Source organism: Rhinoraja longicauda, chromosome 30, assembly GCF_053455715.1.
Source record: "Rhinoraja longicauda isolate Sanriku21f chromosome 30, sRhiLon1.1, whole genome shotgun sequence".
NCBI classification, from domain to species: Eukaryota; Metazoa; Chordata; class Chondrichthyes; order Rajiformes; family Arhynchobatidae; genus Rhinoraja; species Rhinoraja longicauda.
Window position 1 is genome coordinate 5656637 of NC_135982.1, and position 27160 is coordinate 5683796.

Consider the following 27160-nt stretch of genomic DNA (forward strand, 5'->3'; position numbering starts at 1 on the left):
GTGGGCCAAAGTATCTTTCAATTAATCCACCAAAGGCACCATTTTTCCGGTGCTCTAAGGATTTGCAACCATGTTAGCATCAGGAACTGAACGATTAACTCGAGGAAACACAAGCACAGGGGTAAACATAGTATATTTCTCACCATCACCAGCGCAACCCTACCAGTAAACGCAGTCTGTGCTGAAGGTTGTAAAATCTCTTACGTTACAATATTAACGGTACTCTGCACCAGCCCAGAGCGGGTGACTTTCACCTCTGCTCCAGAACAGTTGTGGAGTTTAACAGCTGCAATCCGTGGGATCCACATGGAGCTGAGATCCACGAGGAGGAGTCAGGAGATTATATCCCTTTATGTTTACAGGAGTGGGATGCAGATATGGGAAGAATCCCTCTCGGCCGGTTTCCTTTTCATCGCTGCATTATAGCTCTGCGCTACAACCAATTAGGTTTGATTAAAGCGCAAGCCTTCAACACATCAGCTGCAATCCTCTCTATGACTTCTCTTTATATTACCTTTATGAATATACTTGTATTGAATCCAGCATCTTATTAATTAAAGGAGGTGAATTACAAACCTGACTGATGATTTACAATAGCTATAACAAGCTGGGTTTGATTGAAAATGTATAGTGGTTCCTGCCAACAGAAAGCTTACATCTGTGTAATTTCTCCATTGATGCACATACATGGTGTTGTTCACCTGTCCTGAGAGTGTTGGCCAGTCCCTGCTGTTCCTGAACAAGCGGCCAGACCAGTTCAGGGGGGAGTTATGAAGTGGGTACCTCTGGAGTCACGTATTGATCACTCTGGGTAGGACTTTGACATTTCCTTCCCCAAATGAATCTAAAGACGGATGAAGAACCCGAGAAGGCTATTCAGCCCCTCAAATCCTGCTTTCCCATTTAACAAGTTCACAGCTAATCTTGTAAGAAAATAACTGCAGATGCTGGTACAAATCAAAGGTATTTATTCACAAAATGCTGGAGTAGGTCAGACAGCATCTCAGGAGAGAAGGAATGGGTGGCGTTTCAGGTCGAGACCCTTCCCCAGACTTGTTGTAAGCTAATTGTCTTCTCTCCTGAATATTCACTCGTTTAGTTTAGAGATACAGTGCGGAAACGGGCACTTCGCACACCAAGTCCACGCAACCAGCGATCCCTGCACACTAACACTATCCTACAATTTTCAATTATACCAAGCCAATTAACCCACAAACCTGTACGTCATTGGAGTGTGGGAGGAAACCGGAGATCCCGGAGAGTACCCACACAGGTCACAGGGAGAATGTACAAACTCCGTACAGACAGCACCCATAGTCAGGATTGAACCCAGGTCCCTGGTGCTGTTTTTATCAAATATACATCAACCTCTGCCTTAAAACTACTTGAAGTCTCTGAATCCACTGCCCAAGGAGGCTGAAGTTTCCAATGTTTCATGAACTTCAGTAAGAAAAAAATCACCTCATCTTTGTCATAAATGGGTGATCCCTTCTGTTTAAAAGTGCCCGAATACTTGGTTCACTTACACGGAGAAACATCGCTCCACATCTATCCTATCAAGACCCCACAACATCCTGCATGTTTCAATCACCCCCCCCCCCCCGCCTTCATCACCGTTTCAAAGTAAGTGTTAGTAATCCACCATTAATAAAAGTGGTGCCCTGATTCATTACTGCTAAACACAACATTTAACTTTGGGATTTATTTAACCGAGTTATATTCCCTAGCTGCCTCGATGGGATTCGATCACATGTTCCTGGATCAATAGCCGTTGCTTAATCATCACACCTCTGTACGTTAAAAGTGTCCCAAAAGGGTAGCTCAAATTGTGGGGGTAAATCCACTCAAGAGACCAGAGCACTATGGTCAAGGCCAGTCTGCTCTGCTGTAAGGGAGATGCCATTGAGCTGGAACGAACACAGCACAAAATTGACAAGAATGCCGCAGGACTCGAGGTGGACTGAGTTATAGGGAGAGGCTGGACAGGCTAGGACCTTATTCCTTGGAGCGTAGGAGATTGAGGGGTGATCTTACAGAGAGGTATATAAAATCATGAGGGGCGTAGATAGGGTACATAGTTTTTAGTTTTTTTGCTTGGGTTGGTGAATCAAGAACTAAAATTAAGCTGAGAGGTAGACTCAGATAGGAACCTGAGGGGCATCTTTTTCACATAGAGGGTGGTACATACATGGAACATGCTGCGGAGGAAGTCGTTGAGGCAGGTATAATAACATTTAAAATACATTTGCTCAGGTTGAGAGGGATATGGGACAAATGAAACTAGCTGATGTGTGCATCTTGGTTGCACGAGTTAGCCCAAAGGGCCTGTTTCTGTGCTGTATGACCCTACGAAGGCTGAATCTTCATGGTGGTACTGAGGGAGTTCCACTTGGTTGGAGGTTGAGTGTCTTGTTTTAGTCCACTGGACATTGAAACAATGCAGGCTAACAACCAGAAACTGCTGGAAACACTCAGGTGGTCAAGCAGCATCTGTGGAGGAAGAAGCAAGATTGACAGTTGAAGCCTTTCATTCATAAATGCTCGGTCAAACAAGCCCTTGAGCAGAGAGACGGTAGAGGAATAGAGAGAATGAAGGGTGTGTGCGCGTGTGTATGTGTGTGATAAGTTGGTGAGATGGTTTTGGACAACTTGTGGCTTATCCTGATAGCAGCTTCTCGGGGCCTTTCACATTGCTCTATAAAGGTGTTGCTTTTCAACTGAACTGTTTTGGGAGGCTGCTGTCAAACATACCACACAAATGCAGGCAGAAAGAAATTGTTAAAGGTTAAAGCACAAATGTTGAATGCCTGAGGCATATGGGTGACAGCTATCAATGTCATTGAGCATCTGCACCAAATTTGAGAATGAAATATCAGTCTATCTTCTGCAGACGCTTTTCCTGCTCCACAGTTGGAGAAATTGATGGGCCATTTGGCCCGTCGTGTCCAGACTGAAAAGAAATTCCCGAGAACAGTTCACACATTGACCCAAGACTGCAGGGGGGAGTCTTAGTTGAACGAGGAGTTGAACCCCTGACAGTCAGACCTACAGACATCAAGAGGTGCCCACTGAAGCAAGCCAGCAGGGTGTAACAGTGAGGCATGCAGAATGTGGCATGTCGTCCATAGCAACTGCCTTCAGCCCAATAGGGGCATCAGTTTGCCGAAGCTTAATCTTCTGCATTAACTCATTTTCCTCACCTTTGCACATTTAATGCAGGAGCCCTGTCAATGCGATGGCAATCATTGTTTGCTGCCATGGCAACGGGCAAGTTGCTGCATGCCCGTACCACAACTGTTTCCACTCTGGAGTTGCCGCCTGACAAGACATGCATTATTTATTTGTTTGTCTTTTGTGTCTTGCAGGCTGCAAGTACAACCAGGTAAATAGTCACTTTCACTGCATTCGCGATGGCTGCCTCTTCTCCTTCCTTCTGAAGCACCAGATGACATCCCATTCTCGCAAGCACATGAGGAGAATGCTGGGCAAGAACTTCGACAAGATGCACAATCAGGTACCTTCCTGGTTTGATCAAAGATCAAGATCTTCGCTTTCGTTTCGTTTCGTTTCTTCCCACCCCCCTTCGTCCCACTGGAGTACTTTATTATTAAAAATTCTTTGTTGCTAACAACAACATATTTAATCAGCAAGGCGTCTCAAGTGCTTCAAATCAGGCAGCAAGCCCACTTAAGGATTCAGAGCAGGTAACCAAAGGAATGGTCAAGAATAGAGTCTCTCAAAGAAAGGAGGGTCAGAAAGAAATTGGGAGCACAGGGTTTGTCAACAAAAGCACATCCATACGTTGTAGAGCAACTCAATTACGGGGCGATCACGACAGCAAAAATAGAAAATCAAAGAGAATACGGAGGTAGGGATTATGTAGGCAATTTAAAAATAGTAAATTCTTGTATGAATTTTGCTTTCTTTTTAGCGTGGCCATTGAGCACATTCAAACCCCAAGGTGAAGTACAAGGTTGATGCTCCCTTCACATCCATCGCCAATACACTGTGCCACGAGTTACCTCCAAATGCAATTTTATACCATTTTTGCCACATTTAAATCAACAGAAGTATTGATTTAGATTTAGAGATACAGCGCGGAAACAGGCCCTTCGGCCCACCGAGTCCGCGCCGCCCAGCGATCCCCGCACATAAACACTATCCTACACACACTAGGGACAATTTTTACATTTACCCACTCAATTAACCTACATACCTGTATGTCTTTGGAGTGTGGGAGGAAACCGAAGATCTCGGAGAAAACCCACGCAGGTCACGGGGAGAACGTATAAACTCCGTACAGACAATATAATTGATATATTATACACAGCCTTTTTTTCCCCTAGGACCGTGGTCTAAAACTAGAGGGCATTGGGGAGAAATTTAAAAGAAAGTGTAAGAGTAAGTTATTCTCACAGAGGGAGGAATATCTGGAATGAGTTTCCAAGAGAGAAGGTGGACATTGCAACTTTTAAAAATTATTTGGACAGGTACTATTTATATTTAGGTAAGAAAGGTGTAGTGGGATATAAGCCTAATACGTACAGGCAAGTGGGAATAACATGAATATGCATTACAGTCAGTGTGGGCGAGGCGGGACGAAAGTGTAGGTTTCTGTGCTGTATAATCCTATGAACCAATCTATGATTTCAGTGTAACTTAGTCAACCAAATGACTGTCCTTTGCGTGAAAGCCACTCATTGCTCTTATTCCTGTTGTTAGGTTTCAATTAATGAACTCTAACCTCTACACGTTTCTACCACTATACCTTCGAAGGTCTCATTGGGCCAAAATCTCTTCTTGCAAGGAGAAAAGTAACAACCAAAGGAGAAGAGGAGACTTGCAGTATGCAACTAATTTGCACACAATAGTTCCCACTCATCAGCAGTGTGTCGATGACCAGTAAACTGCTTTGGGTAACAATGAACTGCTCATACTGGTTTGCAAAAAAAGACAGAAAGTGATGGAGTAGCTCAGCAGCTCAGGCAGCATCTCTGGAGAACTGCTGTTGGGATTTAAGCTGAGACACAGTGGAGTGAGTGCACCCCTGTGCAAAGAGTGGAGTTATAACTCGATAGTTTTGTCAAACGACATTCTCATGTACTTTCATTTAATTACATGTATCGGATCCCAAGTAGGAAAGATACGTGGAACTGGCATATCAGGAGCCTTGATCTCCTGACTAGCAGGGCTGTTGTTGACAGTGAAATACAAGGAAGGTTGTATTTAGGGTGGCCATGAGGGATGGAGGAACTCATAGGTTCCTGGCCACGTTCAGCCTGTTGAGAATGAGATGCAAAGGCACTGTGGCTTCATCCATCAGTCACACTGGCATCTTTGTTCACTCTCTTTGCCCACCCGCCCCACCCCAATCCTGGCTCATACTCAGGTATGTGTGACTTAGATTTCTTAACTGTAAAGTTACACAAAGAGGCTGTTCAGCCCACTGAATCCTTGCAGGCCACAAAGCACACATATTTACACCTATCTTGCTCTAATCCCATTTCCTGGATTCTCATGAACACCCTCCACTCACCTGCACACATGGTGCCATTGACAGTGGCTGATTAACCTACTTTGGGACCGGAAAGGTGACTAGTGCACCTGGAGGAAAAAAGGAGAACATACAAACTGCAAACAGACAGCACTGGAGATCAGGATTGAATCCTGGTCTGTGGCATTGTGAGGCAGTGGTTCTACCAGCTACATCACTGTACCACCCAGTTAAATCAAGAGTCAAGAGTGTTTGTCATGTGCACTAAGGGTAGCGGAGTCAGGGGGTATGGGGAGAAGGCAGAAACGGGGTACTGATTGAGAATGATCAGCCATGATCACATTGAATGGCGGTGCTGGCTTGAAGGGCCGAATGGCCTCCTCCTGCACCTATTGTCTATTGTCTAAGAACAGAACTATGAAACTACAGACAAAGAACTGCGGATATTAGTTTATACCAAAGATGGACACAAAATGCTCGAGTAACTCAGCGGGTCAGGCAGCATCACTGGAGAGAAGGAATGGGTGATATTTTGGTTCGGAACCCTTCTTCAGCCACTGAAAGGTTCCAACCCAAAACGTCACCTATCTTTTTTCTCCAGAGATGCTGCCCAGTCTACTGAGTTACTCCAGCATTTTGTGTCTCTCTTTGAATGAAACAGATGCAGGTTTACAAAAAAAGATAGTGGTGGAGTAGCTCAGTGGGTCAGGCAGCATCTCTGGAGAACATGGATAGATGATGTTCTGTGTTGGGACCCTTCCTCAGACCAAAATTCTTACTTGCTGCAGCTTTATATGCATCATTAAATGAAACAATACAAATAAATATGGAATAATCAATAATATAAAAAATTATCAGTAATACTAGGTAACCAGACCATCAGGCAACACACACCTGGTGTTGTCCATATTCCCAAAGGTACAACGTACCAGCTTTCGGTCACCTCTAGTACCCCTCACCTCAGAAGGAAGAGCCAGCTTTCTATGGGAGTTTGATCAGGGCTGGACACAGACATAGATTCTGCCACACATGGTTCAGTCTTATGTCGGCCAATCTGATTCATTCACAGGATCTGGGGGGTCTCTTCTGAGTCTGGCATTTCTTACCGATCTTAATAGCCCTTGAGCAAGGTGCAGAGAGCCCCTTATGGAACTGTGGCATTCCGTGTGCCGAACATGCCCCTTCAATGCTGTGAGGAAGAGGTCCCACAATTTAGAGCCCCTGACAATGAAGCATTGGGAATGGTGCTGTAGGAGTGGTAGGAAAGCCTGCAGGCAACGTTGTTCTCTTGCCCTTAGTTGCCCTTACAATGTCAGACGTTTGGAAGATGCTGTCAAGGATGAGATACTTGGTGAGTAACTGCAGTGCAATATGCGAAAGGTACTCACAAGATTCATGCTATTTGATTAGTATTGTCACACATGTACTGAGATACATTGCATGCTACGCAGTCAAATTATACTGTATATGAATGAGTACAATCAAGCCATACACAACTACAACAGGTTGTGCAAAGATAATATCAGAGTGCAGAATATGTTGTTACAGCTACAGAGAAAGTGCAAATAAAAAAATGCTAAGCTCACAATGAGGTAGGTCGGGAGATTGGGACTGCACCCTTAGTTTATGAGAGGTTCCTTCAATAATCTAATAACTGGAAAGAAGTTGTTCCTGAATCTGGGGGTATGCGTTTTCAAGCTTTTATATCTTCTACCTGATGGGACAGGGCAGGAGAGAGAATGGCCAGGGTATAAATGGCCCTTAATGTTGTTGGTTGCTTCCCTTCGGTGAAGTGTAGATGGAATCGATGGGGGGAGGCTGGGTTGTGTGATGGACTGGGCTACATCCACAACTCTCTGTAATTCCATGCTGTTGCTAAACCAAGCTGTAATTAATAAATTTTGATAGGATTCCTTTTGCAGTGCATCAATAGAAGTTGGTAAGAGTCATTGGAGATATGCGAGCTTCCTTAATCTTCTGAGGATGTAGAGGCCTAGGTGTGCTTTCTTGGCCAATGTGGTTGGTCCTTCCTTATGGTGCAATAATGTTGGAGGGAAGGAACATTTCAGGTGAGGGATGGGGTGCCAGTCAAATTGGGCAGCTTTGCCCTGGATGTTGACATGTTCTTGAGAATAGTTGGAGCTGCATTCATCCAAGCAGGTGGAGAGCATTCCAAGAACTCCTGACTTATGCCTTGCAGACGGTAGAAAGGTTTTGGGATGCCAGGAATTGGATCACTTACTGCAGACCCCTGACCTATTTTGTCATTAGTGTCATGTGGCTGGGCCAGATGGGTTTCTGATCATTGGTAACAAGAGAGTGTTACTGTCACCACCATTCACTCTCAAGCCCCGGGAATCTCTCTCAGTTCTACGTACCACAAGCAATGGGAGCGATCGACCTCGAAGCCTGGTTTCCGGAAAGACCCCACAAGCAGCATCCAGATCTCAATCATCAGATCCTGAGGCCTTGCCCCCTCGAGTGTCCTGGTGACCTTTTGACAAACAGTCCAAAAATATAATTATTAGAAAAGCACATGAAATTACTCAAAACTACCTAAATTATTAGTGTGCATTCATATGCCCTTACTTTTTAAATCAGTCTACGACACTGTTGACAGGGGCAGTGGAGTCACAGATGCGTCACAGAAACAAGCCCTTCACTGAGTCCATGCCGACCATCGACCATCCATTTACACTCATTTAATCCAATTTTATTCTCTGCACATTCCTATTCATCCCCCCCCCCCAGATTCTACCATGAATTACACACAAGGGGGAATTTACAGTGAGCAATTAACTTACCAACCCACTTTGGGATTTGGGAGGACACTGAGGAAACCCATTCTGTCCAATCTGAAGAAGGGTCTCGACCCGAAACGTCACCCATTCCTTCTCTCCCGAGATGCTGCCTGACCTGCTGAGTTACTCCAGCATTTTGTGAATAAATACCTTCGAGGAAACCCATTCGGCAGTCACAGAGAAAATGTGCAAACTCCAGAAATCACTGAAGATCAGGATTGAACCCATATTTCTGTGAGGCAGCAGCTAAGCCACGGTACCACCCTGTCTCCAGCGTGAAGCTGAGGGGTGAATTTGAAGAGCCCCTAGCCCTGCAGCTCAATTTCACTTGAATTCAGGTACACAGGAAGTCAGGTTGATTGGTTTCTGGACACCAGTTCATCCCTGACATTCCCCCATCTGCAATATGCAAGCACAGGGATCACTTAGCAAGTGATAAGGGTTTGGGAGTGGAGCTGGCTGCTGAGGTGGACATCACCAGTGGTTCTCCACAGACATGATTACACTTCAACCTAATCTCTTTGAAGTCTAACCTACAAGGGTGGTCTGTGTAGATCATCAAGAGGTGGGATGTGTGAGATGTACAGGTAGGCCACATTAGGATTGGCATGTGCATTTATAATTATTGCACCCAACAAGAGTCCTGCTTGACACCTTACAGAGATGCTGAAGATGAACCCCACATGTCTATACAGTTTAACGGTTTGGATGGCGTGATCCAGTTGATTGCTTCCAATAAAGTACAGCAAGGAGATTAAATATTTCATCCAATGATAAACATTTTCCACAAAACTATTGGGAGAAAAAATCTTGTTGACGGATTGTTGGCGGCCCTGGTAATCATGGTGAATAAGTGAGGCCTGTCGTAGATTAGTATAGTCTGCCTGCGACGTACATTTGAAGGAAGATAATGATAAGGTGGACATTTCCTTGAAGCAGGTGGACAGGATTCCTGAGCAAAAATCAAAGCGTTGAAGGAACTCAGTGGGTCAGGCAGCATCTATGGAGGGAAATGGGCCGATGATGTTTCAGGCTGGAATCCTTCTTCAGACTTGGTCTGTCCATTTCATCTCCACAGGTACGGCCTGAGCCAGAGTTCCTCCAGCAGTTTGTTTGTTTTTTGCTCAAGATTCCAGCATCTGCAGTCTCATGTGACCATGGTCAGAATTCCTGCTTTACAGGTAGTGGCGTGCGAGGTGAGAAGTTCCTGGCCCACGCCTCTTGCTCCCTACTCTTGCCGAATTTTATATCTCACCTTCCTAACCCAGGGTATTTCTCCGTAGGGACACAGGACCGACGACGGGAACATGGCTGCCACCAGCGGCTCCTCGGCTGTGACGTCAACATCGAACATGATGGACATGGAAACAGACGAGTGCATGGACCACCCCATGGCCACCAGCCCAGGCGGCCTATCCTCCGATTCATCGGCACCAGACCGTAGCTGCACCAGCACGCCAGTCGGAAACGAAAGCAGTGCAACAGGTGAGGTTTCCAACCATCAGAGCTCTTCTCCTAGTTCATCATTGAACCAGCTAGCCTCCACACTCTCTTGCAGCAGGAGGGCAAGGCAGGCAAGGGATTAAATGAAACCCAAAACAGCTGGGAGTCTCCAAAAGGTCAGGCTGCAAGGAACAGTGGGCAGGGTATATTTCAGGCCTGCGATCTGAAGCATTACCATCGCAAAGTCGTCATGGATAGATTCAGAGGTCACGAAAGTGGTGGGTGGGGGTACTTGAGAAGGCCAGAGAGGTGGTGGGGTGGGGGGAAGAGGGTGGGGGTACTTGAGAAGGTCAGAGAGGTGGTGGGGGGAAGAGAGGAGCATGACTGACGAAGTTGCGAGTATGGGAAGGAGAGAGCATAGCCTGTGATGTGAAGTTGTTGGCCAAGACAGTCTGGAAGAACCTGGAAGTGGAGAAATGGATGGGTTTACGTACCTACAGCAGACCAACGCATTTGGTGGGTATTTCACGTTACTGTGAACGTAACTGGAATGACCAATGGTGGTCTAAGAGGTCAAGAACTTACCAACAGCAGAAACTGAATGGCTGAATGCGATGTAGGTTAAGATGCAGAAAACTGCAGATGCTGAACCTTGAGCAAATAAAAATCTGCTGGAAGAATTCAGCGGGTGATGACGCATCTGTGGAGGGATATACGGACAATATCATGGATCAGGACTTTCTCCAGACTAAAGATGATGGAGCTCAACAAGGAAGCACTTTTCTCCTTCAAACAATTAGTTGGTAATGATTCCCAGCAATAGAAGAGGGAGGAGAGTGAGATGGAGAAAGGGAGAGCCAGGATTGAAAGAAAAGTAAAAAAGGGAAACAAAGAGGGACAATAGAAAACAGATGATCGAGAAAGGAGATAAAGAGAGCAGTGGTGTGATTGGGTAGGGGAAAGGAAATAGGGCAAAAGGGAAGAAAACAAAGAAATGAGAGGGGAGCAAGTGACAGGAGAAAGAGCTGAGTGTAAGAGAGGAGAGAAACAAATGGATATTATGAAGGGTCTGTATGTTTAATATTTTAAAATCTCAAAGATGGTAGTGGGGTGCACAAACACACCAGTATGACTTCCATTGTTATGCCTGTGCTTTGTTTAAGCTGATCATTTTTACTGCTTCTCCATTTTCATCTTTTCACTGTGGTGCCTGGCTGTGATTTCATTTCGTTTTTGTTTTGTTTCTCCTTCTGCTTTCCCAAATATTCTTTTAGGCTGCCTGGTTACTCCTGCTGTTGATGCTACCCGCAATGCACCATCTCCATCCTTGCCACAAGCCTTGTTCCGAACCTCCCATTCTTCACTGCCATTCCTCCTCTCTCCATCCTGTCTCTCACACTCTCTGCTCAGCGCGACTCTTGGATCCACCAGGAATGTTGTCATACCAACCTGCACGCCTGGTTTCAATCCGACCATTGCTGCTCCCACACCGATTAAAAGTGATGTCCCAATAGTTCAGGATGCTGCAGGTACTCATAAACAAGGTTTAACCACTTAAAGCAAAAACTTCTGAAGAGCTCTGGTCATATGTAATAGAAATGTGTTTTTAATCAATGCTGTCAGCTATGATTAAACAAATGCATGGCCTCTGCCTGGTCTCAATGTAATTACACTCACCAGAAAGGCAAACCTTGGTTCGGAATGGTTAATCAGCATTGCCTTCCAGTGACATTGCAATTGTAGTGTCAGGTTTGGGTGAGACCAAAGCGAAGAGCTATCTTTTGGATATAGCTGCCTTTGAGCTTTACTCAAGGAGGCTTTACTAGATTGGATCTTGGGTTGAAGGCATTGATCTAAGTGAAGAGATTGCATACAGGGGACTTTTACTCTCTGGGTGTTAGAAGAATAAGTAACATCATTGAATAATATCAGGTTCTGATAGAGGTTGAAAAGACAGTGGTGAACAGTTGTTTCCTCTTGCTGGAGTATGTGGGACTTGTGGGGATAATATGGTGAGATGAGGAGTGTAATCTCAGAGTGTGGTAAATCTGAAAACCAGCGCCTCGGACATTATAGCACCTTTAAGGCACTGTTGTGGACTTTTGTGCATGGGTCTCCAAGTGGAACTAGAATCCCCAACCTTCTGACTTTGGTGCAAGCGTCTTGCCCATTGATCCTCAGGAGGCACCACGAACAAGAGTCAGCCAGCTCTTAGCAAGGGAGGAGATTAGGGAGAAGAGGAAAGGGCAAAAAGAGACAGCTGTAACATGCTGGAGAAAGACCAATGCTGGGACAGTGTAGAACCAACAATCGTAATAAAGCATCAGCAATTTCCCCAAAACTCTGAGAGACACCAATGAAGTCTTTTGCGGCCTTTATGACATAAATATCAAAGTTAGCTGCCGATACTTACATAGAGTGCTGAAATGCTTTCCAAATGTTAATCAAATACAAGTGTGAGTTATGATTATCTGTGTTTATAACACACAGTAATCATGCCAACTTCGCACCGATTTTCCAATTGACGAGTTCTCAGGAAATATCATGTCCTTTTACAACACTGTGCTCACTGAGTCAGTTTACTCTCAGCTTTACTGCACTCACATTTCTGCTGCTTTGTAGTGACCTTCCATCATGTGGAGGTCTCTACTCATGATCGAGCAGTGTTCAATTCCATTTGCACTTCCTCAGAAAATGACGTGGACAGTCCTTGCCCAAAGAAGAGTGGCTGTGGCTGTTGGAGGCCAATCATCCAGACCATCATTGCCGAAATACTGAGGGCAGTGATCCTGGCCAAGCCATCTTCGCCAAGATCCGCACAGCATCCAAGCAAGGGCAGATAAATGCCAAATATTAAAATTGTCAGCCAATGACCGCCTCCAAACTGAGGACCTACTTTTGATGTTCAGTGACATTGCCATCACCTGTCTATCCACCATCAACATCCTGGCTATTATCATTAATCAGAAGTTAGAACTGGATCAGCACACAAGTAACATGGTTACAAAAGGACAGGGCTGAGTATTCAGCAGTGAATGAGTAACCTCCTAACAACAGGTCTTTCTGCCCTCTACAAGGCCCGAAGAGCGCAATAGACCACTCTCCACTTGTCAGCCACCAACTCACAAGCAACCTGACCTCATCCAGGACAAAGCAACCCCCATTATCCAAACAGATCATTCCTTCCACCATCCACACAGAGTGGTAGTAGCGTGCACCATCAACAACATGCACTTCAGTCATTGGCCTAGGATGTCTAACATTACCTCTGTGATTGTGACCCATTATCATTATAAGAGTAAATATTATGTGGGTTAATTTTAGTAGCACGATGGCGCGACAGAGATAGCATGCTGCCTCACAGAGAATTTGCTAAAGTGTAACTATTAAAACGTATGCCCTGGCACCATTTCACAGGAGAGCGCGAGTCATCCCTCACCTCACTAACACGGAAGGTTGAGTTTGCTAATATTTGATGCTCGGAATTGCAGCTGGTGTTGGCGCCTGTAACATTAAGGACATCAGGCACAACCAGGTGACAATAAGGCTGCACTGTTAACATTTCTATTGCCTTTGGGACTTGAGTGCATTCTCATTTTTCCCCTTTTTCCTTTTTTTAAACAATGCCTGTTGAAGCCAACAGCTGGCTTTGTTGACTAAACAAACACCCTGTATCCCCATTGTGCACAGAATCATACTACCATGCGTATTAGTTGTTGTTTTATCAAAAAAGCGCAAAACCAGCAACAATGTTTGGTTTTCTTTCAAAATCATAAAAGAACATGAGCCCATTTGACTCCTCATATTTGTATCATCCCTCTGAAAGAGCTCTCCAACTAATGCTGCACTTTGCAGCTTTCACATAGCTTTGTATTTTGTCCCCACATATTTATCATTACCGAGTCTGCGTCTGGTAGCCAGTGCATTGCAAATCAGAAGACATTTTCTTGAATTTGGAAAATCCACATAAAAATTTTGCAGATGCTGAGAATATGAAACAAAAAACTTTAAATTCTGTAAACTCTCAACAGACCAGGCAACACCTATGGAGAGAGAAACAATTGATGTCTCAGGTCTGACGAGGGGTCTTCAATCTGTGATGTTAACTCTGTTTCTCTTTCCACTGACCTGCTGAGGGTTTTCCAACACTTTTGTTTTTGTTTCTTGCAGTTGCTTTGTTGTAATGAAAGTTTATATTGTTACAGTACAGGGTAAAATACATGATTTTATATACAATTTGCAGTTCATTTCTATCTGTTATATGTCGTGGGGCGGGACAGTTTTCCTCATGAGTTGACTTTTTTTTAAAATCCTCCTGTATCTGTTCACAAAACTGTGGGCGTTTCCATGGATAGGTGGTTTTTGGGTCGAGACAATTATTTTTGACCAAAAATATCACATAAACATGTTCTCTGGAGATGCTTGCCCGACTTTCTGAGCTACTCCAGCACTTTGTGTCCTTTTGAGTATTAACGAGCATCTGCAGTTCTTTGTTTCTGCAACTCTGCAAGATATTGTCTGTAATTTTGGAGTGACGTGTGGTTTTGTTCACGTTCAGATTGCCCCACTTCTCTGTGCAGCAGACATGATTTAACCCATGTCTGAAACAGCTGTCTATGGGCTCGTCTGAGCCCATAGTCGAGGATTCAGCCAGGTGTCAACATTGGGTATCACAATGGAAAGGCCCTCATCAATGGGCTTTAACCAAATTTCTTTGCAGCATATTTTATTTCAGATGACTTATGAAAATTAGAGGGAAATTTTAATTTGTTTTTATGAATATTGTACATTAATCTTAATGGTACAAAACAAATATTTGTATATGGTGACAACAATATTCTAAGTTAGAGAGAAAATAAAAATGCACAAAATGCTGAACTAACACAGTGGGTAAGGCAGCTTCTCTGGAGAATATGTATACATGATGTTTCAAGTTTGGACCCAAAAAGTCACCTATCCATGTTCTTCACAGATGTTGCCTGACCATCGAGTTACTTCACAACTTTGTGGGGTTTTTTTAAACCGGCATTTGCAGTTCCTTGTGTCTCCATTCTAAGGCAGAAAGGTTCATTTCCCTGAAGAGGAACTAAATTAGTGATTGAAATTGAGCTGATAGAGAAAATCCATGAGTAACTATCCCCCACTCACTTCATTTCCGCCAAAATAAAATTCTGCCTAGATCGAGAGAAATTTCTGTCACATATTTTCATTCCTCCGCTTTTTATCTAGACTGTTTTCTTGGTCAGCATGGGTAAGTTGTGGTTAAAGGTCCTGTTTCTATGCTGTGCATGAGCACAGATGTATTAGGACAAATGAATTAGCTATCATTTAGGTAGGATCTTTTGTACCCTCAGGACTTCCCAAAACACCTTCTAAGACTGGCCATTGGACAACCTGTTCTCATTGATCTCTTCACCTTACACAAGTTCCCTCAGGCAGATGCACCATTGTATTAGCTTTCGCAGATAATGCAGAGCCACCCAAACATCTTTGTTTTATAGGATTGTATTATGGAAAGGATCGAGGCTTGTCCATCTCCACTCGGGTCTTCCCCATGTCTCTTAGTACTTTAGAAGTGCAGTTACTGTTGCAAGACAGGGAACAGCCAATCTATGCATAGCAAGATCCCAATAGGACATAATATATGCCGATATAGGAATAAATATAGGCCAGGATACCAGAGGCTGAATCAGTCTTCCAAACTGTCTCATGGGTTATTTTTTCAACACCACATGAGAGCACAACATAATAGAGCAGCAGCATCTTCAAACACACTGCAATGGAACTTCAGCCTAGATCTCTACAACTCAAGTCTCCAGACTGGGACTTGAATGCACAGCCTCTGTCTGACTCAGAGGCAAGGTTGCTGCTTCTCATGTGGGTTCAAATACTGGGTCTGTGCGTTCTTCATATTCCCATGTAGGATATTCAATCATCTAATTAGTGCAATGTTTTCTGTGTATTCACTCTTAATAACTCCATTAACGCTTCTGGGAGAGAAGAGGATTCGCATTACATTAGGCTGCATAAGGACATGCATTAATGGTGTGATTGAATCTCTGTCAAATGTCATCTGTGGTTTTGAGAGAGCATGAATGTAGATTGCAATGTTGATAATACAACTGTCTCATTCTCCAAATGGAATCAGAGTAACGCAGCAGCTTAATGCTTTTCCCTTTCTGTGTCCAGGGAACACAATTTCTCTCCCGACCGCTTCTGGTGCGAAGAAGAGGTTCTGGATCATCGAGGACATGTCCCCATTCGGAAAGCGGCGAAAGACGGCCTCCTCTCGGAAGATGCTGGACGAAGGGATGATGCTGGAGGGCTTCAAGCGCTACGACCTGTACGAGGACTGCAAAGACCCCACCTGCCAGTTCTCGCTGAAGGTGACCCACTACCACTGCACGCGGGAGAACTGCGGCTACAAGTTCTGCGGGCGCACCCACATGTACAAGCACGCCCAGCACCATGACCGGGTGGACAACCTGGTGCTGGACGACTTCAAGCGCTTCAAGTCGTCGCTGCGCTGCAACTTTGCGGACTGCCAGTTCGCGGGCAACAGCACCCACTTCCACTGCCTGCGCTGCGGGTTCCGCTGCACCGACAGCACCAAGGTGACGGCGCACCGCAAGCACCACGGCAAGCAGGACGTGATCAGCGCCGCCGGCTTCTGCCAGTTCAGCTCCAGCGTGGACTGCGAGGTGGCCGACTGCAAGTACAAGCTCAAGTGCTCCCACTTCCACTGCACTTACCCGGAATGCAAGCACACGGTGGTCGGCATGTCGCAGATGGACTCGCACAAACGCAAGCACGAAAAGCAAGAGCGCGGGGACCCGCCGCCAGCCTCGCCCGCCCGCGAGGCCGCGCACGGCCCGGCCGCCTCCGCCATCGCCGCCACCGCCGCCTCCATCCTCGAGTACGACTCACAGGGATCGTCCCTCAACCTGGACGGCTCCCTCAACCTGGGCAGCGGCGCGGACGGAGCGCTTTTCTTCCTCAAGAACGCGGCGGGCGTCGGCCTCAACGACTCGCTGGATTTGAGCGCCAAGTCGCGGCATGAGGAGGCTGTTGCCGCCATAACCGTTGCTCCCGTCGTCGCCGCCGCCGCCCAAGACGACGTCACCGCAACATCTGGTGACGTAGAGGACGCCAACGACATGACGCAGGACGAGGAGTTCAACGAAGATGATGACGATCTCCACACGGACTCGGACAGTTGCCATGGCAGCACGCCCGAGCACATGGGCCTAGTGGGGAAGGATGAAGCCTTGGGCCTGTAGCCGGGAACATCCACTTCCCTTCTCCCACCCAAACCTAACCTGTCCTCTCGAAAACACTTCCTTCATTTATCTGGGATGACAAATTTCCCCCCGATTTTAACAAAATGAAAACATTAGTCATGAGTAGGACGGAAAAGCGAGAGCTCCATGGGCGTGGCGTTTGTTCAGGGGCCTGGCGGCCTTCACACTCCCATCAGGATCAAATGGAGACTCCTCCATCCTCAACCATGCTTCCAGACCAGCCGGAGACAGCAGGACAGTGCCCACAACTTGAGAAAGAACCACCAACTTCGATGAACAAAACAATTGGCTTCAGATGGTACGTGCAGTAGGAAGAACTTGCTCCCTAAAAAAAAGATGTTTACAACCTGACCAACATGATTAAACCCTTTTAATATGCAGGAAAAATGGGGGGAGGGGGGGAAATCTATAATCCAACATTTCTGGAGTTGGACACCATGTAATATTTGGGTATTACCTTTGCTACCGAAAACTCCTTGGTTGCGTGTGTGCATGTCTGCTAGATTCTATTGTTTTAATTTTTGGAATTTTAAAGAAAACAAAGTATATGAAACCGAAAATTCATAAGCAGTTTGCAGCTGCAGTGTACAATATGGTATGTCAGAGTGCGCAAGTGAAGAATTTACAAAGGCAGTTTGAAATGGCCGTTTTGTGTAGTCAGTCCCACCATCGCCTCTGACAGGCGATGATGAGAAGCCTTCAAGGTTAAGACACATGAAACGCCTTGTTGCTAAATTCTGAAGCACTGAGTGTGGATGAACAAATGTTCATTGAGAAACACATAGTACTTGTGCTCAGACCGAGTGAAGTTTCATTTTTGCTCTTCCATTAATTTATTTTTACTTTGAAGATTTTTTTGTTCCTCTTTTCCTTGCCCTGGCGTTTGCTTTCTTTCTATCCCAGATCATGTCCTATTACAGGTTGCAGCTCTTTCCATTCCAAACCTCTCAGCCTCTCGGCACTGTTCCAGAATGATTTTTTTTTCTCCCCACAATTGTAAAGAAGCCATATGGCATCTGGAAGCTTCTACGATTTTTTTTTGTTTGTTTTGTAGATAGAATGAGAACATTTCAAACAAAGTTATTTTTATATATTTAAAGCAGAAATCAATTTGAATGTTGTAGATACTTTCAGGCCCAACATGGTCACATTGTTTGCAAATCATTTGCCACCACATTGAATCTAACTCTTTGAGGCTTAAAGCTGTGGTTCCTCTATTTAAAGGGGTCTCTGTGTGTTTCTGTGTATGAGTTTCTGATCAAAAGCTGTCTCTCCTTTGTGTGTTTAAGATTATTTGAAAGCAGGGCCATTATTATATCTTTAAAACTGAATACTATATATATAAATTTGCAAACTTTAAAAAAGCAACAGGAATCAGGTAACTATGTACAACACATTTGCTCATTTTCAATCCAAATATTAAGTAATACGATACTTAAGGAAAACATAGTGGAACAGAGCAGAGTCTGATAAAGGGTCCCAATCTGAAACGTCACCTATCCATGTTCTCCTGGGATGCTGCCTGACCCGCTGAGTTACTCCAGCATTTTGTGACTTTTCTTGGGGAACAGAGTAAACCGATTTCATTGTCCTTTCTCTGCCTGTCAACTTCATTGGTCATTGTGTTCCATCAATGTTAACTGTCTGAAATTTTTTTAAAAAGGGAATCAGTATAAATAATGTTAGCCAGCATCTGCGAAAGGTGTACAGTTTCTCATCCCACAGACGCTGCTTAACCTACTACGTTTTTCCAGCATTTACCGCTAATTTAGAAGCAAGTGTGATCTGCTTCCCCACATTGAATACTCCACAGTCTTGCTGACACTCCCTCTCACTCACTGAGACAGTAGGGGAGCATAGTTCCACTGCAGCAGCTGGCTCAAGGATGCCCTTACCTGGGGTGCCTGCTCCCGAAGGTGTGCCCATGCCTTTCCAGGTCTTTTGTCCCCACCCTCCCCCCTGCCCCCTGCAGCCCTCTTGATTTCAGATGACACTAGTCTTGCTAATTGAATAGATTTTGCAGTCCCCACACAACGCATACTTCGACAGCAGATTAATGATGTCTATTTTCACCTTTCCTGAAAGCTCAGCCTCTTAATTATTCTTCTAAAATCGTCAGTTTAAACCCACATTTGTCACTAACCAGTAGAGTTTAGCTGGTGTAAGCCTCTTTAAAGTGGTCCTGTTATTGTAAATAGATTAGTTTGAGTGTGTAGCACTTGTTATAGAAGCCCCAGACAAGACCAATTATAAACTTTCCACGTGGTGCATCTACAGATGACATGGACAAATTATTCCAATATGATTAAGCTTTGGAGAGTGTCCGATTGATCAGAGCACCCCAACATGCTGTAACTCACTACACCAACTTGAGAAATCTGATGAAGTAGCGGGCGATTTTGCAAAGACTAGCACCCTAAATTAACAGAGACCTCAGCCTTCAATCTCAAATGCACCAATTTATTGTCACCTGTCAAAGGGGATGAATTCTTCTGATGCTCATTGTAAAAGACATCGCTTTGCCGGCCCAAACTTGCACCTTTTAATGGAGGGCTAGCATTACTGGGGAGAAGAGTGGCCAGCAGCAAGCATTGGTCAGGAAACCACCTGCCCAGAGAAGGCAGAAGAGCCCCTGAGGATCTGCCATTAGCTCCTCCCTATTCTCATCATAAGATCTTCCCTGACACCATTTAAAGTCAAAGCACATGCTTCTAAATGGATGTTGATGACACCAACCCAATCTCTTAGAGTATACACCCTGACCCGAAATGTCACGTGTGAAGAAGGGTCCCGACCCGAAAAGTCAGCAGTCCACGTCCTCCACAGATGCTTCCTGACCTACTGAGTTACTACAGCACTTTGCATTTTGCTCTTAGATTATCTCCCATTTGCTCTAATTGAACAATGGGTAAGACCAGAGGACCATTGCCTTTCCTTGTCACCAAACCCTGCAGACTAGGTATTAATTTCTCCCCCAGTTTCCAGTCAGTGGTTTAGGGTTAGCAGGGTTGTGCAGCACTTAACATCATTGGGACTTTTACCTCAGCTTCTCTGCTCCAGCAACCCTGCTCACTGTCTTGGCCACCTCCAGTCATGACTGTTAGCTGATCTCCAGGATTACACTCCACAAACTCCAACCCATTGAAAACTTCACAGACTGTAACTAACCATCAGAGTCTTACTCGCACATCATATTATGCTGTCCTTCATGACTGACATTGGTTACGTGGAAGAGAACAGCACAGGCACTAACATATCTGCGCCCAACTTCATGCCAACTTAAACTAATCTGCCTGCATCGGATCCACATCCCTCCATTCTCGCCTATCCATGTGCCCGTCTAAAAGCCTCTTAAACGCCACTGTCATATCTGCTTCCACCACCAACCATGGAAGCTCATTCCAGGCACTTACCAAAAAAACATACATCTCCTTTAAATTTTTCCCATCTCACCTTAAAGCTTTGCCCTCTTGACATTTTGCAAGCTGGGGAAAAGCTTCTGACATTCTACCCTGTCTGTGCTTGTCATAATTTTTAAAAGCTGTTTCAGATCTCCCATCACTCTCCGACACTGCAGATAAAGTAATCTAAGAATGTCCAACCTCTCCCCATTGAGAATACCTTCCAATTAAGGCTCTGTTGTATCCTCGCCAAAGCCTCCATATCCTGCCTGTAATGGGGTGACGAGATCTACACGCAATATTCCAAATGTGGCCTAACCAAAGTTTTGCAAAGCTGCAACATGACTTCCTGACTTGATACCCAAAGCTTTGACTGATGAAGGCGAGCATACCATACGTTTCCTTTACTCTTATCTACTTGTGTTGCTGCTTTCAGGGAGCTGTGGACTTGAATCCCAAGTCCCTCTGTACTTGAATGCTGTTAACTGCATACTTTCCCCTTACATTTTACCTGCCAAAGTCCAACCCATCACATTTGCCCAGATTAAACATCATCTGCCCTTTCTCTGACCATATCTGCAACTGATCTATATCCTGCTGCATTCTTTCTCCAACAAACAGGTTCAGGTGGGGTTTTCCACCAAACCTCATCCGAACCCTTACTATGTAAGTTGCTTCACGGCAGTGTCTTCTCGGTAACTCAGTATCCTCTCCACACTACCATCCACCCCAGGAGACTTCTGTCCTCAAAAGTTTAGCTCCACCACTCTTCCACATCAGCAAGAGAGGCCCTGCCTCTCAGACACCAAGACGGTGAGAATCCCTGGCACCATCCTTGCATCTACCGGCCCACTGAAGAGGCATTAGAACTGAGAGTGATGTACCCAGGGCACAGAATCAGGAGAAGAGAAAACGAGGTTGTGCTGTGGCTGTACTGGGGAGCTCAACGCTATTGCACTCAGGAATAAAGATGTCATGTAGAGTCATGCGGTATTGGCCAGACAAAATCTGACGGAAAGATCACTCTGACAGCAAAATATATTAAATCACTGTGTGAATTATTATTTTAAACTGAGGATATACATTCACAAAATTACAGGTAGGGAAAGAAAAGGGAACTGTGTGGAGACAGTGTCACACATTAAGATTGAGGCAATTGGCATTTTTTTTCCTCTACAGAGTTAAAGTATTCTTAACATGGTCCTATATCTAAGAAGCTATTTTCCTCTTTAACCTTTGGAAGATCCTTTCCCTTCAAAATATTAAAAGGCAATGCTTTAACTTAAAGCCGACTTGTATTCGCAGGTCAGTTGACAAACCTGACTGATGTTTAACAGTGACGCTGTTCTTGCCATAGTTATACATCACGAGAATACTCAGGTCCTATGGAATGAAATAATGGCTCTTAATAGGGCAGTGTCTGATCTTAATGGTACATATTTTGTCAGTTCTTTGAGTGAAGCACTACAAGCAGGTGTTGAAAGTAATGAATGTGCTAACCTGCTTTGTGTCTTTTTGTAACATATATAAGTTTGCACTAATTCTGTTTTACATTAGAACCCTACCAATTAACATGAAATGAGAACACCACATAATTGTCATTCTTAAAGTAACAGTAGCCCTTTTTCTGGCAGAGTAGAAGTTTTTTGAAACTGAACTTCTATGATTATTTAATAACAATCCCTGCAGTTAACAAACTTGTGAATGGTATTGTGGCAAGCTCTAATGGACTGGCTTTCCTAAATCAACCAGAGCACATCAGGCCAGTGGGATGGTCCTCTCAAGGACCCAATAGAAAAGGACTGCTGTCATTTAAGGAGGACAACATATTCTTTCCCAGGGCACATGTCACCAACATTAACTCTTTAAGGAGTAATCCTTTCCGCACTAAATTGTGAAGTAAACTAAGGATACCATTCCATTCTAGTCAATGATGGAAATTGTGTGTGTGCACATATAGGAAGATGCATGTGGTGTATGTGTTTGTGCGTGTGTTGTCTGTGCATCAGTGCTTGGTTTGAGTGAGTGAGCATGTCTCTGTAGATGTGCCTGTGTGGGAGAGCTCAAGTCTCAGCATGTGTGTATTTATCTGTGCATGTGTGTGCGTGTGTGTGCACGTGTGCGTGATTGCTTGTGGATGAGCGTACCAGAACACATACGTGAGCGTGTGTATTTGTGTGTGAGTGAGCAACTCTCTACATGGGTGTGAGCTGAGAGTGAGCGAGTCTCAGTGTGAGACAGAGGGAGAGACTCTGAGCCCTGTTTTTTTTAACTCATGGTATTGTTTAAGATCCAGCATTCTGTATGATTTATTTATTTCCACACCAATATCATATCAACAGGAAATAATAAGAAATCAGTACAACTGTTTGAGGAATTCCTATCCACACACACAAAGACAAGTTCACCCATCCTCAGAGGGTTAAAGCCACTAGAATAATATGTTTTATTTGAAGAACTTCCTTTAAAAAAAATAATTCTGGAATAACCCATAGATTTCTTTTGTGTGTGCAATTCCTTTAAAGATGGAAGTGTAACAGGCCCTTTAACAATAAGGCCATTGATATGTTAGCACTGACACAGAGTGTGGTTCAGGTTAAACTTGAATTTTGTAGGATGCAAATTAACAGGTTTCCTATGAATATTAATTGCTAAATAATTTAATGCCGTTATCTCTGTTTTATTTTTGTGTGCTCTTTATCTTGCTGTCGATCTGCTAGTGGGTTCTATTTAAAAGTCAAAGAAGAGGCAGGCAATACTAATTGTGTTTTTTTTTCAAATTCAGTACGTATTTTGAAAAAAATACTGTAAAATGCTTAGAGCTGGGAAACAGTTTATGCACTTGGATCTATCTGCTGTGTGTCCCTTTTTAAAAAATACATATAGAGCATGTTAAAAGTCCAAACGCTGTTAAGTTTTTTCCTCTTCCTTCCTTTCTTCTGTGATGTTTTGAAAAACGGGTAATACATCACCAGATGTTTGCCAGATGGCATTGTGTAGATAGTCTACCAGAAATATGAAGAGAAAATAAAATAATCATTATGTACAACCAGACAGGAACAACCTCCAAATCGTCTAAATAGCCAAGCTGCTGAAGCAATTGATCATTTTACTGTTAATTTAACTAAAACTGGATTGATCTTTTGAAGACAAGACAAAGGAAAAATTACAATGTAGCAAAAAGAGAATTCTAGCCTTTGTAATATATATATTGCACACTGGGATAAGAAGCCATCTCTAGATCACATGGATTTGTGTAATTTTTTTCTCTGTGGGGAAAACTTGCTCCACATACGGTGTACATGGCTCTCTATATATATGGAGACAACTCAACTTTTTTTAAATGCTTTGGAAAGACGTTCTCCAATACTTGAATATTGACCCCCTTGGCACCTATGTTATTGATAACTGAATATTTTTCCACTTGAATCTAGTGCTGTTAGAAATTTAATATATGTGTTTTATTTATTTGATTGGTTTTGCATGACTGATGCAAGGGTTTGAGATTTTCACTCAATAAAAACTGGAAAAAAAACAACCATTCTTGGCCCTTATTTAACGCACTTTGCCGACATTCACCTCAAATATAGAAACGTGACCACAAAACTGAAAACAAAATAGAGAAATTCTGAAACAAAAACAAAAGATGCTACAAATGTTCAGCTGCCTAGGCAGCATTAGCAGGGAGAAACAGAGATAATGTTTCAGGTCAAGTCCCTTTATCAGACATTTCATTCACATCTTCAGACTGGTTAGCTTTGTTTCCCTCTCCCCAGATACTGCCTGACCTGCTGAGTGTTTCCAAGAATGAAAAGATGTTAGAGGGGCAATGTAGTGATTGGTCAATGAGGTGGGATTTGAAGGGGTCCTGTTAGAGGAAGAAAGAGACGAGGGCAGTCATATGGTGGGAATTCCAGAATAGAGGATGGGAGCGAAGAGGTATAGCTGGGAGAAATGGCGGCCCTGATGGGCATGGGTTTGCTGGAGAGATTAGGACAAGGCCATCAAATTATACAAACATAAACTTTGTGGCATTTTCACATGGAGAACTGTTCCCGAGAAGAGTCCCTGCCTCTGAAAGTGAACAAATGCCAGTTACAACTCTCCCAAACAAATGGCATATCAACCATTCTCACAGAGGATTCACGTTGCATCCTGTGTCAAACCAAATCTTTGCAAAGCCAAGCACTCTCACTGTTTCTTTAGCCAAGCTAAGGTATGGTTTAAATCGAAGGTATTTATTCACAAAATGCTGGAGTAACTCAGCAGGTCAGGCAGCATCTCAGGAGAGAAGGAATGGGTGACGTTTCGGGTCGAGACCCTTCTTCAGACTGATGTCAGGGGGGCGGGACAAAGGAAGAATATAGGTGGAGTCAGGAAGATAGAGGGAGAACTGGGAAGGGGAGGGGAAGAGAGGGACAGAGGAACTATCTAAAGTTGGAGAAGTCAATGTTCATACCACTGGGCTGCAAGCTGCCCAAGCGAAATATGAGGTGCTGTTCCTCCAATTTCCGGTGGGCCTCACTATGGCACTGGAGGAGGCCCATGACAGAAAGGTCAGACTGGGAGTGGGAGGGGGAGTTGAAGTGCTCAGCCATCGGGAGATCAGGTTGGTTAAGGCGGACTGAGCGCAGGAGTTGAGCGAAACGATCGCCGAGCCTGCGTTTGGTTTCACCGATGTAAAGAAGTTGACATCTAGAGCAGCAGATACAATAGATGAGGTTGGAGGAGGTGCAGGTGAACATCTGTCTCACCTGGAAAGACTGTTTGGGTCCTTGGATGGAGTTGAGGGGGGAGGTAAAGGGACAGGTGTTGCATCTCCTGCGGTTGCAGGGGAAAGTGCCCGGGAATGGGGTGGTTTGGGTAGGAAGGGACGAGTGGACCAGGGAGTTACGAAGGGAACGGTCTCGCCGGATTGCAGAAAGGGGAGGGGATGGGAAGATGTGGCCAGTAGTGGGATCCCGTTGGAGGTGACGGAAATGTTGGAGGATGATTTATTGGATACGCTGGCTGATGGGGTGGAAGGTGAGAATGAGGGGGATTCTGTCCTTGTTACGAATGGGGGGAAGGGGAGCAAGAGCGGAGCTGCGGGATATAGAAGAGGTCCTAGTGAGAGCCTCATCTATAATGGAAGAGGGGAAGCCCCGTTTCCTGAAGAATGAGGACATCTCTGATCCCCTAGTGTGAAACACCTCACCCCGGGTGCAGATGCGGCGTAGACGGAGGAATTGGGAGTAGGGGATAGACTTTTTGCAGGAGACAGGGTGGGAAGAAGTGTAGTCCAAATAGCTATGCGAGTCAGTGGGTTTATAGTGGATGTCAGTCACTAGTCTGTCTCCTGTGATGGAGATGGTGAGGTCCAGAAACGGTAGGGAGATGTCGGAGATAAGGTATGGTTTAAGGTTTGTTCTCTCTACCTTGTAGGTCTACAGATATCCCAATAAATCTCTTTCAGTGAAACTGTCTCTTTGAAGCCTGACACCTCTGCTTGTGATTATAAGATAATGGTCTGAATTTTTTTATAGGAGACAACGTCAGAGGAGACAGAGAGAGGGTGGATCTTCCTGAGCAAGCAAATAAATGTCATTTATCTATGATAGACATGGTCTAAGCAATCATCAAGTACCGATTAACACTGAGTCTGATGAAGGGTCTGATGAAGGGTCTCGACCTGAAACATCACCTATTCCTTTTCTCCAGGGATCCTGCCTGACCCACTGAGTTACTCCAGGATTTTGTGTCTTTCTCCGGTATTTTGTATCTACCTTTTGGGATGTGGGAGGAAACTGGAGCACCCGGATGAAACCCATATGGTCTCAGGGAGAACGAGCAAACTCCATACATATAGTGTCGGAAATGAGGATTGAACCAGGGTTGCTGGTGCCATGAGACAACTGCACCGTCCGTGCGACCATCCCACGTTAATTGGAAGCGACGTTGGTTTTTATTCATTAGCTGAGCCAATGCTTTTCAAAACACAACAAAAGCTTTTCACTGTATCTCGGTCCACGTGACAATAAAGTAAACCAAACTGAAACTGAAATGAAGTGGCTGCGTGTGACTGCTCTGTGGAAAATAATGAAGGAAAAACACGCCACCCTAAATGGTGAGGTTGGATAGGCCAGTCTTTTCTTCTCACTCTCCACTTGATGTTCTCATTTGCGGCTGCATTTCTTTCAGTACCCTTGTTATCTATTATTGGATCTAGAGGTAATAGTTTTCAGGCTCCTGTACTTTCTTCCCAATGATAACAGGGATGTAGATGGTGGTAGTCAGTGGAAGCACTGTTGATTAGTATATCCAAGCCATATCTGAAAGATTTTTTAGATATTAAGAGGATCGAGGAATATTAAGCTCGTGCAGAAAGTAATGTTAAGGTAAACTAGACCAAGTGCAAACCTCTCCTGCATTGGCGCAGCACTCTCTTCTCCTCCCCCACCCCCCTCCCCTCCCCCCTCTCTCCTCCCCCCCTCTCTCCTCCCCCCCCCCCTCCCCTCCACCCTCTCTCCTCCCCCCCTCCCTCCTCCACCCCCCTCCCTCCTCCACCCCCCTCCCCTTCCCCTCCCTGCCTCCTTCCCCCTCTCTCCCTAGAAGATAGATTTAAACTTAAAAATGTGAATAACCTTAAAAATATAACACCGATTTCAATGAAACTTCTTCCATTAGCACCAAAGGGACGCCGGTGAGTAAGGTGGGCCTAAAATTGTCGTGCTACCATGT

General features: G+C 44.6%; 1 protein-coding gene across 1 annotated transcript in view; it reads left to right on the plus strand.

Annotated features, from left to right (window-relative positions):
* casz1 (castor zinc finger 1) overlaps window positions 1–17416 on the plus strand; it is a 112576-nt gene extending 95160 nt beyond the window's left edge. Inside the window, exons 16-19 of the mRNA XM_078425025.1 lie at window positions 3366–3514; window positions 9579–9780; window positions 11013–11267; window positions 15928–17416. Of these exons, the coding sequence (XP_078281151.1) occupies window positions 3366–3514; window positions 9579–9780; window positions 11013–11267; window positions 15928–17018 (1697 nt within the window). The 3' untranslated portion in view covers window positions 17019–17416. The remainder of the gene's footprint in view (window positions 1–3365; window positions 3515–9578; window positions 9781–11012; window positions 11268–15927) is intronic.
* Window positions 17417–27160: the final 9744 nt, after the last annotated feature.